This window comes from Oncorhynchus tshawytscha, linkage group LG01 (genome assembly GCF_018296145.1).
Source record: "Oncorhynchus tshawytscha isolate Ot180627B linkage group LG01, Otsh_v2.0, whole genome shotgun sequence".
Lineage (NCBI taxonomy): Eukaryota > Metazoa > Chordata > Actinopteri > Salmoniformes > Salmonidae > Oncorhynchus > Oncorhynchus tshawytscha.
In genome coordinates, this window is record NC_056429.1 from 90,089,475 (window position 1) to 90,104,504 (window position 15,030).

A 15,030-nucleotide genomic window follows, 5' to 3' on the forward strand; every position below is an offset into this window, starting at 1 on the left:
TCGTTAAGTGTGCCTTGAAGGCAAAGAGTGGCTACTTTGAAGAATCTCAAATATATATTTTGATTTGTTTAACACATGATTCGTTATGTGTTATTTCATAGTTTTCATGGGGTCACTATTATTCTACAATATAGAAAATAGTAAAAATAAAGAAAAAACCCTTGAATAAGTAGGTGTGTCAACTTTTGACTGGTACTGTATATTGGGATTCGATATTGGGATCTCTGTTCCAAACATATTGCTCACTGTGTGTCTGCTGCAGGGAGATGAGAGATGTGTTGTCCACAAATAATATTGCAATATATAACTTGGTTTTTTTTTACCATCACTAATGCTTAATACTCTTCCTCTTTCTGTGGAGCGAATGTGAATTGAACATTGTACATTTTACTGGACATCATTGGTTGTAGTTTGCACATCATCCCATTATTGTATTCATAAGCCGTCCTTTTCATTTACATAAAGGGGGTGAAGTTTACGATGACAAAATTAGCAAACAGTAATTTAATACATTTACAAACTGATCAAAGGTTATAAACAAAACTCTAAGACTACAAATGATATAATATTTGATATCATATTTTAGGGCTTAGAATAAGTCTGTTCTCATATTAGCCTGGAGTAATACATCCATCAACATCCATGATCTATTGTGAAGACTCTGGGGTTTTGAGAAACTCTTTGATGTCCTGGATGTAGAGGGAATATGTCATGTGTTTGGAGGCAACTGATGTTTGGAACACAACTTCTGAGAGTTCTGCCAGTCAGTTGCATTGCACATTGTCCCTAGTGTGCATTACTGACCTGAGAAAGGCAAAGGCAGAACGACTTGAGAAACACTATCGTTTTGAAACTGTCATTCTACACATCAGGACAAGTTCCTCCTGTCCATATAATTATGATCCAAAAGGATTCTAGGTTTGCATACTTGCACTAAGACGCTTCAATTTTTTATTTTTTTATTTCACCTTTATTTAACCAGGTAGGCCAGTTGAGAACAAGTTCTCATTTGCAACTGCGACCTGGCCAAGATAAAGCATAGCAGTGTGAGCAGACAACACAGAGTTACACATGGAGTAAACAATTAACAAGTCAATAACACAGTAGAAGACAAAGGGGGGAGTCTATATACAATGTGTGCAAAAGGCATGAGGAGGTAGGCGAATAATTACAATTTTGCAGATTAACACTGGAGTGATAAATGATCAGATGGTCATGTACAGGTAGAGATATTGGTGTGCAAAAGAGCAAGTAAATAAATAAAAACAGTATGGGGATGAGGTAGGTGAAAATGGGTGGGCTATTTACCAATAGACTATGTACAGCAGCAGCGATCGGTTAGCTGCTCAGATAGCTGATGTTTGAAGTTGGTGAGGGAGATAAAAGTCTCCAACTTCAGCGATGGGAAGCAGTGCTCAATAAAAACTCAATGCGGAGATGGGCTACTATAAGGATGTGTTATGCTATAAGGCTACTATAAGGATGTGTTATGCTATAAGGCTACTATAAGGATGTGTTATGCTATAAGGATGTGTTATGCTATAAGGATGTATTATGCTATAAGGCTACTATAAGGATGTGTTATGCTATAAGGCTACTATAAGGATGTGTTATGCTATAAGGCTACTATAAGGATGTGTTATGCTATAAGGATGTGTTATGCTATAAGGCTACTATAAGGATGTGTTATGCTATAAGGCTACTATAAGGATGTGTTATGCTATAAGGATGTGTTATGCTATGAGGATGTGTTATGCTATAAGGCTACTATAAGGATGTGTTATCCTGTAAATACAGTACTTCTATTGGGTAATAATGTTATATTCTATAACTACATGGTATCTGTCTCTAAAACTACCATGATGTAAGTAAATGATTTTAGCAGCACGTAATATCACGTAGGGCTGGCCGGTATTTTACGATATACCAGTATTAATGCATGGGCCAGTTTGGGTTTTTACTTTACCTTCTACAGAGGTATTTGAATGTTTGGTTTGTAAAATGTCATACGCTGTGTGTAACGTCCATTTTTATAGTTCTCTACTTGAGTCATCTCTCTCCGCTCTCTCTGTCTCCATGATTCTTTACACACAGACTGAGCCTTACCCCCTGTCACTCAAGGAGTGCATTTGTTGTTCCTCCAGACACTTGCATTCAGTCTGCATTAGCGGTCGACCGATTAATCGGAATGGCCGATTTAATTAAGGCCGATTTCAGGTTTCCATAACAATCGGAAATCGTTATTTTTGTGCGCCGATTTCAGATTTTTAAATATAGATTTTTTTTTTTAAATACCTTTTTTTATTTAACTAGGCAAGTCAGTTAAGAACACGTTCTTATTTTCAATGGTGGCCTAGGAACGGTGGGTTAACTGCCTTGTTCAGGGGCAGAACAACAGATTTTCACCTTGTCAGCTCAGGGGATCCAATCTTGCAACCGTACAGTTGCAACCGCACAGTTAACTAGTCCAATGCTCTAACCATTGCACTCCACGAGGAGCCTGCCTGTTGCGCGAATGCAGTAGATTGCTAGCTAGCATTAAACTTATCTTATAAAAACAATCAATCATAATCATTAGTCAACTACTAATCCAGTTTAGCAGGCAATATTAACCAGGTGAAATTGTGTCATTTCTCTTGCGTTCATTGCACGCAGAGTCGGGGTATATGCAACAGGTTGGGCTGCCTGGCTCATTTTCGAACTAATTTGCCAGAATTTTACGTAATTCTGACATAACATTGAAGGTTGTGCAGTGTAATAAGAATATTTAGACTTAGGGATGCCACCCGTTAGATAAAATACCGAACGGTTCCGTATTTCACTGAAATGATAAACGTTTTGTTTTCGAAATGATAGTTTCCTGATTCGACCATATTAACGACCAAAGGCTCGTATTTCTGTGTGTTATTATGTTATAATTAAGTCTGATTTGATAGAGCAGTCTGACTGAGCAGCAGCAGGCCATAATCATTCATTCAAACAGCACTTTCGTGCGTTTTGCCAGCAGCTCTTTGCAAGCACAGCGCTGTTTATGACTTCAAGCCTATCAGCCTAATGGCTGGTGTAACCAATGTGAAATGGCTAGCTAGTTAGCTGGGTGTGCGCTAATACCATTTCAAACGTCACTCGCTTTTAGATTTGGAGTAGTTATTCCCCTTGCGCTTTTGTGGAGCACGATGCTTCGAGTGTGGCTGTTGTTGTGTTCCTGGTTCGAGCCCAGGTAGGGGCGAGGAGAGGGACAGAAGCTATACTGTTACACTGGCAATACTAAAGTGCCTATAAGAACATCCAATAGTCAAAGGTATATGAAATACAAATGGTATAGAGAGAAATAGTCCTATAAATACTATATTAACTACGACCTAAAACCTCTTACATTGGAATATTGAAGTCTCGTGTTAAAAGGAACCACCAACTTTCATATGTTCTCATGTTCTGAGCAAGGAACTTAAACGTTAGCTTTTTTGCATGGCACATATTTTATATGGCACACATTTTTACATGGCACATATAGCATATTGGCAAATATTACTTTCTTCTCAAACACTTTGTTTTTGCATTATTTAAACCAAATTGAACCTGTTTTGTTATTTATTTGAGGCTAAATGGATTTTATTGATGTATTATATTACGTTTAAAAAAGTGTTCATTCAGTATTGTTGTAATTGTTATTATTACAAATAAGCAAAATCGGCCGATTAATCGGTATCGGCTTTTTTGGTCCTTCAATAATCGGTACCGGCGTTGAAAAATCATAATCGGTCGACCTCTAGTCTGCATGGTCAGTGCAGCACATGCAACAATGTTCATGACAACGATGCTGTTTTCACTTCGCTTCTTAATTAATGAACTACACTATTAGTCTGTTTCTTACATCTGCAAACAGCTAGTTTGTATTTTATTAGCAAGTTGGGCCAAAATTGTGTTAGCCACTAATGCTAGCTAATGTACTGAGTCAGAGCAAACATACTTCGCTAAACAGCCTGATTATACCACTGATGGTATAGACCTAAATCAGCATTTCTGTGCAACAGTATCTTCGATATCATAGAGGAATACAAAAAGCATGAATATGTTAATTACATGAAGTAGCATGAGAAAATATTACATTTAGCCAAAGATTATAGGGTCACCAACGAAACACTTATGAAAACTTTGGTTCCTACCATGTCACAGTAACTCCTCCCTGGCATTTTCATTCGTTGTCATGTCAAACACTATTCAAAGTGCCCACTATTATATTCTAACTATAGAATTATTCCAAATCAAATTTATTTATATAGCCCTTCGTACATCAGCTGATATCTCAAAGTGCTGTACAGAAACCCAGCCTAAAACCCCAAACAGCAAGCAATGCAGGTGTAGAAGCACGGTGGCTAGGAAAAACTCCCTAGAAAGGCCAAAACCTAGGAAGAAACCTAGAGAGGAACCAGGCTATGTGGGGTGGCCAGTCCTCTTCTGGCTGTGCCGGGTGGAGATTATAACAGAACATGGCCAAGATGTTCAAATGTTCATAAATGACCAGCATGGTCGAATAATAATAAGGCAGAACAGTTGAAACTGGAGCAGCAGCACAGTCAGGTGGAAGTTGAAACTGGAGCAGCAGCAAAGCCAGGTGGACTGGGGACAGCAAGGAGTCATCATGTCAGGTAGTCCTGGGGCATGGTCCTAGGGCTCAGGTCAGTTGAAACTGGAACAGCAGCATGGCCAGGTGGACTGGGGACAGCAAGGAGTCATCATGTCTGGTAGTCCTGGAGCTCAGGTCCTAGGGCTCAGGTCCTCCGAGAGAGAGAAAGAAAGAGAGAAGGAGAGAATTAGAGAAACACACTTAGATTCACACAGGACACCGAATAGGACAGGAGAAGTACTCCAGATATAACAAACTGACCCCAGCCCCCCGACACAAACTACTGCAGCATAAATACTGGAGGCTGAGACAGGAGGGGTCAGGAGACACTGTGGCCCCATCCGAGGTCACCCCCGGACAGGGCCAAACAGGAAGGATATAACCCCACCCACTTTGCCAAAGCACAGCCTCCACACCACTAGAGGGATATCTTCAACCACCAACTTACCATCCTGAGACAAGGCTCCAACAGTTCACCCAAGTATTTTGATCTAAATCGCAAGTGGATAAAAACATAGATTGTTTGCCCATATCGTGCCACCTCCAGATTATCTGAAATTAGTGCTGGAAATAAAGAAATTTATGAAAATGCAGAAAATTATTTTTGGTTGAAAAAACAATCAGAATGGAGAAAGACTCATTGAAATCACTTAGAATGTGTTGCCACTCTAGGATCACTCACTACTCATAAAGCAAATTTACAACTTGTTATTCAAAAGCATAAAATACCATCATGCCGTCCAATTTTGTTTTTTATACCTTGATATGATATTTTGGCCATATCGCCCAGCCCTAATATGAAGTGGGCCCAACTTATGAAGTAAACTTGTAGTGACTAGTTTGAATCTTTTGAACCTACTGTAAGCGGAAGATGGGGGCTGAACAAAGCAAGCTTGAGGACTCCACCACAGCCAAGTCAGTCTTAGACAGTGAACCCACAATATAGGTCTACAGAACTATGGCCCTGTTTCTAACATGCAGCCCCCACAAATCTCCCCAATAATATGGAGGCCTCATCTAGTCTAGGAACAGCCAGCCTATTCCTATCTTCACATCACATGCAAAACAGTTGTGACGAACATGTATATTTAGAGTCAGCTCAGCATGTGTAAGAGCCTGTGGCTGGTGAGCTCAATTATATCAGCACAAAGGATACTTTGATGAAGATGCTAATATTGACCACTGTGCGACTTGCAGTTAAATGGGAGAGAACTAATGTAGGAAGAGACGTGCCATATATGGGTACAGATGAAGATTAAGAGGGGTTTTCTGAATGCTTAGTGCTCAACCTGGAACCTAGCTGCATGAAGGGCTCAATTCAATTGATTGGTGGGGGGGGGTTCCTGTGGTAATTTCCTGTCACTGGTAGATGCTTTCAGAATAACATACACTACCGTTCAAAAGTTATGGGTCACTTAGAAATGTCCTTGGCAGCTTCATTAAATAGTTACCCGCAAAACACCAGTCTCAACGTCAACAGTGAAGAGGCGACTCCGGGATGCTGGTCTTCTAAGACCGAGTTCCTCGGTCCAGTGTCTGTGCTCTTTTGCCCATCTTAATCTTTTCTTTTTATTGGGCATTCTGAGACATACAAGACCACTGATAATCTCCCTCGATCTGGGGCTCCACGCAAGATCTCACCCCGTGGGGTCAAAATGATCACAAGAACGGTGAGCAAAAATCCCAAAACCACCTAGTGAATGACCTGCAGAGAGCTGGGACCAAAGTAACAAAGCCTACCATCGGTAACACACTACGCCGCCAGGGACTCAAATCCTGCAGTGCCAGACGTGTCCCCCTGCCTAAGCCAGTACATGTCCAGGCCCGTCTGAAGTTTGCTAGAGAGCATTTGGAATCCAGAAGAAGATTGGGAGAATGTCATATGGTCAGATGAAACCAAAATATAACTTTTTTGGTAAAAACTCAACTCGGCGTGTTTGGAGGACAAAGAATGCTGAGTTGCATCTAAAGAACACCATACCTACTGTGAAGCATGGGGGTGGAAACATCATGCTTTGGGGCTGTTTTTTCTGCAAAGGGACCAGGACGACTGATCCGTGTGAAGGAAAGAATGAATGGGGCCATGTATTGTGAGTTTTGAGTGAAAACCTCCTTCCATCAGCAAGGGCATTGAAGATGAAATGTGGCTGGGTCTTTCAGCATGACAATGATCCCAAACACACCGCCCGGGCAACGAAGGAGTGGCTTCGTAAGAAGCATGTCAAGGTCCTGGAGTGGCCTAGCCAGTCTCCAGATCTCAACCCCATAGAAAACATATGGAGGGAGTTGAAAGTCTGTGTTGCCCAGCAACAGCCCCAAAACATCACTGCTCTAGAGGAGATCTGCATGGAGGAGTGGGCCAAAATACCAGCAACAGTGTGTGAAAACCTTGTGAAGACTTACAGAAAACGTTTGACCCCTGTCATTGCTAACAAAGGGTATATAACAAAGTATTGAGAAACTTTTGTTATTGACCAAATACTTATTTTCCACCATAATTTGCAAATAAATTCATTAAAAATCCTACAATGTGATTTTTTGGATTTATTTTCTTCTCATTTTGTCTGTCATAGTTGAAGTGTACCTATGATGAAAATTACAGGCCTCATCTTTTTAAGTGGGAGAACTTGCACAATTGGTGGCTGACTAAATACTTTTTTGCCCCACTGTAGCTGTGCTAACATAATTGCAGAAGGGTTTTCTAATGATAAATTAGCCTTTTTTAAATGATAAACTTGGATTAGCTAACACAATGTGCCATTGGAACACAGGAGTGATGGTTGCTAATAATGGGCCTCTGTACGCCTGTGTAGGTATTCCATTAAAAATCAGCCTTTTCCAGCTACAATAGTCATTTACAACGTTAACCATGTCTACACTGTATTTCTGATAAATTTGATGTTATTTGAAATGGACCAAAAATGTGCTTTTCTTTAAAAAACAACGACATTTCTAATTGACCACAAACTTTTGAACGGTAGTGTAGGTCCACAAAGTACACAGGCTGTAGTTTGTAAACAAATATGATATAGTCTAGGTTTATTAGGTTTGACTGGACCATGGCTAGTTTAATTTATACAATTTTGATATAAAGAAGAGGAACTACTCATCACTTAGAGAAATGCTGCTGTTACAAGAGACTGTCCCTGAGGCGGAAGCACATAAGAATAACTCGTCATCTGAAGCTCTTGGAGAGACGCTGCTGTGTCGAGGCTATACCTGAAGCGGAAGCCCATGAGGATCATAGGAGCAGTTAGCAGCATGGCACTAGGAATCTGCTATTAGAGATGGAGAAGTCAATCCAATCTGACTATGGCTATGCCCTGTGTCTGTGTCAACCGCTGTACTTCCCTGCTGCTATGCGATTTGGCACCTCCCTTAAGCCAGTGTCTGTTGGAATTCCCATATATTAGATGGGGATCCAAGATCATATTCTGCAGGCCCAGCTTCCTGTGATTGGAAGAGCCAGGCTAATAAGAGGAGACACTTTTTTTATTGGTTTAGGCCATGGTCTCCCCAGCCAGTCAGTCAGTTCATTTGATGACATCATTTCCCCCCATTTGAAATAAAGATACAGTACATCTTTGTTTGGGGATGAGAGCTGAAAGCTCAGTTGGTATGAAACATGTATTGATCCACAGACCTGTGTGGATTTTTACTGTAGCTTCTCTAAGGGTATTTTAATGTTTGATTTGTTACATTAAATAATGCAGTTATGGCAGTCATCTGTTGTTATTGCCAGTAAGAAACTGCTAACAGCTGAGAACTGCTAGCTAACTTTCTAACACAATAATTTCTGGAAAGCAAGCTTTCCAAATGGAGACCCTCGGAAATCGCTGAGAAAAATACTGATTAGGGACCAGTATAATTTTTGCAAGCAAAAATAAAATATATATAGGCCTATTTTAACACTGAAAGGCTTTTTCTAAATGAAATAAAACATTCCTTGTGAAATTGTTACATACAGTGCATTCGGAAAGTAATCTGGCTTCTTGACTTTTTCCACATTTTGTTACATTACAGCCTTGTTCTAAAATTGATTAAATAAATGTTTTTCCTCACCAATCTACACACCCATCATGATGAAGTGAAAACAGGTTTTTAGACATTTGAAAATGTATAAAAAATGTAACTGAAATATCATATTTACATATGTATTCAGACACTTTGCTATGAGACTCAAAGTAGAGCTCCGGTGCATCCTGTTTCCATTGATCATCCTTGATGTTTCTACAACTTGATTGGTGTCCACCTGTGGTAAATTCAATTGATTGGACATAATTTGGAAAGGTGCACACGCCTGTCTATATAAGGTCCCACAGTTGACAGTGCATGTCAGAGCAAAAACCAGGCCATGAGGTCGAAGGAATTATCCATAGAGCTCAGAGACAGGATTGTGTCGAGGCACATATCTAGGGAAGGGTACCAAAACATTTCTGCAGTAATGAAGGGCCCCAAGAATACAGTAGCCTCCATCGTTCTTAAATGGAAGAGGTTTGGAACCATCAAGACTCTTCCTAGAGCTGGCTGCCCAGCCAAACTGAGCAATTGGGGAAGAAGGGCTTTGGCCAGGGAGATGACCAAGAACCTGATGGTCACTCTGACAGAGCTCCGGAGTTCCTCTGTGGAGTTGGGAGAATCTTCCAGAAAGACAACCATCTCTGCAGCACTCCACCAATCAGGCCTTTATGGTAGAGTGGCCTGACGGAAGTCACTCCTCAGTAAATGCACGTGACTGCCCGCTTGGAGTTTGCCAAAAGGCACTTAGACTCTCAGACCGAGCAAAGTACAGAGATCCTTGATGAAAACCTGCTTCAGAGTGCTCAGGCTGGGGCAAAGGTTCATCTTCCAACAGGACAACAATCCTAAGCACACAGCCAAGACAACGCAGGAGTGGCTTCAGGACAAGTCTCTGAATGTCCTTGAGTGGCCCAGCCAGAGCCCGGACTTGAACCCGATCAAACATCTCTGGAGAGACCTGAAAATAGCTGTGCATCGATGCTCCCCATCCAACCTGACAGGGCTTGAGAGGATCTGCAGAGAAGAAATGGGAGAAAATCTCCAAATACAGGTTTGCCAGGCTTTTAGTGTCATACCCAAGAAGACTTGAGGCTGTAATTGCTGCCAAAGGTGCTTCAACAAAGTACTATGTAAAGGGTCTGAATACTTATGTAAATGTGATATTCTGTCTTGTATTTAAAAAAACATTTGTTTAAAAAGCTCAAATTTCTAAACCTGTTTTTGCTTTGTCATTAAGGTGTGTTGTGTGTCGATTGAGGGGGGGAAACGATTTGCTCCATTTTAGAATAAGGCTGTAATGTAACAAAATGCGGTAAAAGTCAAGGAGTCTGAATGCTTTCTGAATGCACTGTACAAGGATATACCATGCCATTTTAGATTTTTTTATTTAATAAAACAACAAACCTTTCAATGTAGTTTTTATGACGTGCACTGTACACCCCATAAAAAGACCGGTAACCTTCGTGTAGCTTGTTGTTTATGTTAGCCAATCAAAGCGACAAATATGCTCTGTGGAGTGAAAGTTCACTAATGCAATGCAAGATGGAATGAAATTAGGAAATTAAAAGTTAGTCAAATGAGAGTGTAGGCTACACCGAGCAACCAACTGATAGGCAGTTGTTTTATTGGAATGGGGTTGGGGAGAAAGCGCAGCATGTGGCCTCAATTAGCCTAGATGGCTATAGCTTCTCCAGTCAAGACAAGCACTGTTATTTGGGATGATAAATAACATTGTAGCTGCTACAAGTTAGCTAGTCTTGGCTGTAGCCAAGTTGCCTTGGCATCCCTCTCACCCTCTGTCTGTTTGCTCCCGTCTCATCCCCTCCACAGTGGCAGCATTAGAGCGCCAGACTCCCTCATGCAGCAATATAAGTAAAACAATAAAAATAACACAGCCAACAAAAATTAATGATACTATTAAGTGTTTTAAAAAAAATGTTTATTATTATTATTATCTCCAATACATCCCTATCTGAAATTTGCTATGCGTACATTCCGTTTGCATGGCATGTGAAATGACTTGATTACCTCTTTCCAATACATTTGTAAACTATTTAGGAACAAAAAAAATGCACCTCCAAACTAGCTTTTCAGGTTTTTGTGAAAGGAAAGACCGGCGGAATGCATTGTTAATGTGTTGCAATTAAATTTGTGTTACAATAGTTTGTTATTGTGTATCCTACATGTGTTTAACATGTACATTTCCTGCATAGGGATTTCATAAAGGTTTTGTGAACTGTAAATAGCAGGGAGCCTCACTCCCCACACAGGTTGTTTTCATGTCAAGCTTTCACTGGTTTTTAGAAGAATGCATACCTGTTCTCAGGCAGTAGTTTCAACAAAGATACAACATTTAGACTGCCATATGAATAAGTATGTTTGTTTGAATATGGAAACTGTTTGAAAGCATTAGTAATCTCTTTCTGCTTCTCCTGTTCCAGGAATGAGGACCTCATGGAGGGTTCCGAACGGACATGCACTAAAATGGATAGTATTGAAGCCACGGAAGAGCAGTACGTTGCCAGCTATGCCTTTTTCCTTAGGTTGTCTCTGAGAAAATACCAAATTGTTTTGATATCGTTTCACATTTTTGCTCATTTAGCAGACACTCTTATCTAGAGCAATTTACAGTCATTCAACTGAAAGTAGCTGGGTGAGACAACCATGTGACAGTCAAAACAGTCCGGAACATACAAGTTAAAGTGTTAGTGCCAGACAGGGAAAACAGTTTTTGTTTTCGTGTTGTCACATAAGTTAATGGCCAATGGTCTCTTCTGTTCTTCCTTGTTTTTGCAGGCATTGTACATAGACATTAGGACAGGTTACCTCAAGAAAGGATGCCAGAAATTATTTTATTATTGCATGCAAAATAATAAGCACACAGCCAAAAAACATTTACCAGAATCCATGCCAGTAATGTTGTAGTCTTATTATTTTGCCCAATTTACTGCTTTGACCCATTTAATTTTCTCTCCTTACGTTGCTGCTGTGTCAATATCTATTCCTGTGTGTTGCTCACTCGTTTGCTGTGTTAGCCAATTAGAGCATGAGTTTTATTTTCTCTCCACCTCTCCCATGATTTCAGTTATTTGACTGAAACAGCTGTTAACTGAGGACATAATTTCCATCCACCCCAAAGGAGCAGGTCCATTATATAGAGTGTAGGGTTCAGCTCTGCAGTGTTTTGTGTGCTTATTATTTCTGTGATATGTAGTATTGTTGGATTTCAGCATTCAACCGGATTTACACGATGTAGTCTTTCTGGCTGCTCTGACAACTGTGAGCCAAATACTGTTCTCACACGGCTGGGGCCATGGCACGGGATTCAACCTTAGGCTCTACCTTGGAACACTCATTCTTCATGTTGTTCTTCTAGCTAGATGGATTTCTGGTCCAATCACCTGGTCCTACTGTAATAATAGAAATAATGTTTTGTTGATTAAGACATGAAAATAACAGAAAGACCTGCACATAATTGCTCCTAATTACCAACATTTCAATGGGTCCCTGTAGCCATGACTCTCAGGTCAAACAAGTCCTGACAAAGATGCTCCCGTTCAAACTGGTAATTAGTAAGGCTAGGAACTGCCAGGGACCTCACGATATGAAATGATCACCATGCTCAGGTGCCGATACGATATGTATTGCAATTCAATACTGTGCGTTTTGATCAGTCATGGAAATGAAAGTGCTGAAAACTTGTTGACTCACTATTTAAAAAGTAGATGGAGAACAAGCTATAGGATAAAAATACATATGGGTACTTGGAGTCAAATATCGTCCAAAAATAATATTGCGAGATGTAACTATCAAATGTTTTACCCCATCACTAGTAATTAGGAGCATACTAAGGTGTTCTGTTAGTACATGGACAAGTCAGCCAAATGGAATGGTTAGTTGGTTGGTTACAGTGGCTAACCAAAGTATGTATTGCAGTCTCTTCATGTCTGCTTAGACCAATCTATATTTGCTAAGTGCTAGTCATTTCAAAATGTTCACGCTATAACAATGGATTTTTCCAAATCACTCCACCTGGCTATCAATCTTCAGGTGGCGACGACTTGCAGACGTGTCATCTTACAGTACAATATGTAACCCTGGAGTATAAACTGTCATGCTCAACTTATTGATGCAATGGTAGCTAAGCTGGGGAGAGGACTGTCCGTAATAAGCGCTGCTCTGCTTTCTTGATATTGCTATCAATAAAGCAAGTTGTCACAACTGGACTACTGCCCAGTTGTAAAATGAAGTGCCCCATAGAGGGACATACAATTGGCCCAGAAGAGGGCAGCACGGCTGGTCCTTAAATGTACACAGAGAGACAACATCAATGACATGCGTGTCAATCTCTCCTGGCTCAAAGTGGAGGAGAGATCGACTTCATCTTTGTGGAAGGTATTGACATGTTGAATTCACTGTAATTGGGAAGAAGTTAGGTAATATATTAAGTATGGGGAATAACAGTTCTGACATGGTTGCTGACAAGCACACTAATCTGTTTGTTTTGCTGTGTATCGTGAGAGTCCAGACTGCTGACACTGGGTTCCTGGTATCGTGTGTTTAGGCAACCCACTCTAGACGAGGTGGTGGCCTGGGCCCGTAGCTTCGAGCTGGTGATGCGCTCCTCAGAAGGCAGGGAGATTTTCCGAGAATTTCTGCGCTCTGAGTACAGCGAAGAGAACCTGTTGTTCTGGCTGGCCTGTGAGGAGCTGAAGAAGGAGACGGACCCGACAGCGATCGATGAGAAAGCCAGGATCATCTATGAGGACTACGTCTCCATTCTATCACCGAAAGAGGTAGGAGGCATCAGGTTGGAAGTAGTTTGACTGGTACCTAGTATTACTCAGTATCACATTGTTTCTTGATTTAGCTTTAGGGTTACTTTAGAGTTGCACTTACGGGACTTCCATTGGTTCCGTTGTGGAAAATGAAAGCAAGTACACCCAAGTATTTTGACTATATTTGACATGCATGTATTTGACCCAGGTCTGATTCCAAGACATATTGAAACCCCCATCTCAAAGTGGGTGAGGAGAAGGTGGGAGGTGAGCTTATCTCCATTGATAACATGACCGTGTAGCTCTTTGAGTGATTGCATTGTCACTGTTCTCTCCCCCTCCTCTGCTCCCAGGTGAGCCTAGATTCACGGGTGAGGGAAGGCATCAACCTGAGCCTGGCGGAGCCTAACAACGTGATGTACGAGGAAGCCCAGCTGCAGATCTACACCCTGATGCACAGAGACTCCTACCCCCGTTTCCTCAACTCTTCTGTTTACAGAGACCTTCTGGACAGCAAGAGAAGCTCCTGCCTAGACACCTAAAGTAACCCACCCCCCAACAAACAAAACAGAAAGACAATCAGGTGCCAGAACTGGGTTAGATATTTTCCTTTTTTGAAAACCAGAAAATAATGAATAGTTTAAGCAATTTCAATTGTCTGCTCGCAGGTGGCCCTGAGGGTTAGTTCCTGGTTTAACTGCAGATAAGAGCTCCTCAGACTACTGTTACAAAGACAAACAAAAGGAAGGGTAGACCCATTGTTCCTGTACTGTACTTTTGAGAGTTCTCCTTTTGCTCGGTCTCTTTCATTCTCTCTCTTGGTCTCTGTTTTTCTCTCTCAAATTCTGTCCCATGCCTCAGACTTTTTACAGTACAAAAACAATGCCCTTTTTAAGATAGCTGTAGAGTTGACTGGTGAGCAGGAAAATCACTGACTTTGCATGTGACACGGTAATGGAATTAGCTCTACACTGGCTTGGGATGTTAGCAGTGGACAGCAAAGGTTCTTGAATATGAGATGTATTTTCTTCTGTTCTAGGGATTTCCCTGTCAAGCTCTTGATGTTTTATGTGAAGGGAATATCAATATTTGCCAATTAGCTTGCAGTTGTTGATTTTGAGAAGGTTGAAAGTTTTATAGCAGTGTTAATTTCCAAGCACTTGCCTTCTTTACAACTCTAAAAGAGAAGGAGGCTTGGAATTGTGGTCGGGCAGCTAAATATCTAATGAACATGACTTTCCACGGGAAATCACAATGCCTTGACGAGAAAAAGGCGGCACAAGCGCTGCTTGTTATGGTAACAACCACAGTTTAGTAAACACAGTACAGTTCTACCTGTCTTTCCCTCACCATCTCAACCTAAGAGAAGCACAGGTTATGTCAGAGGTTGGAATCATTGCTGGAGAAGAAAAAAAAATCAAACATTCAATTAGTTTCAGACAATAAATCATGAATACTTTCAAGCTCTCAAATGAAAGAGAACTGTAAACTTTTTCATTTTTCTACTGCATATAATATAAATGGTAGTAATCAAGCCTTGGTTTGGAAGGTCAAGTATGAGATGGCGGTATGTCTGCTGCATAGCCATGAGGTCTAAGAGGGGTC

The 15,030-nt window shown here is 40.8% G+C and overlaps 1 protein-coding gene across 3 annotated transcripts in view; it reads left to right on the top strand.

The window, feature by feature from the left end:
* The window catches only part of LOC112234620 (regulator of G-protein signaling 17), a 30,475-nt gene extending 15,698 nt beyond the window's left edge, over positions 1-14,777 (top strand). For all 3 annotated transcript variants that reach the window (XM_024402848.2, XM_024402847.2, XM_024402849.2), the window contains 3 exons: positions 11,089-11,160; positions 13,212-13,443; positions 13,779-14,777. In XM_024402848.2, the coding sequence (XP_024258616.1) occupies positions 11,089-11,160; positions 13,212-13,443; positions 13,779-13,967 (493 nt within the window). In that variant the 3' untranslated portion in view covers positions 13,968-14,777. The remainder of the gene's footprint in view (positions 1-11,088; positions 11,161-13,211; positions 13,444-13,778) is intronic.
* Positions 14,778-15,030: the final 253 nt, after the last annotated feature.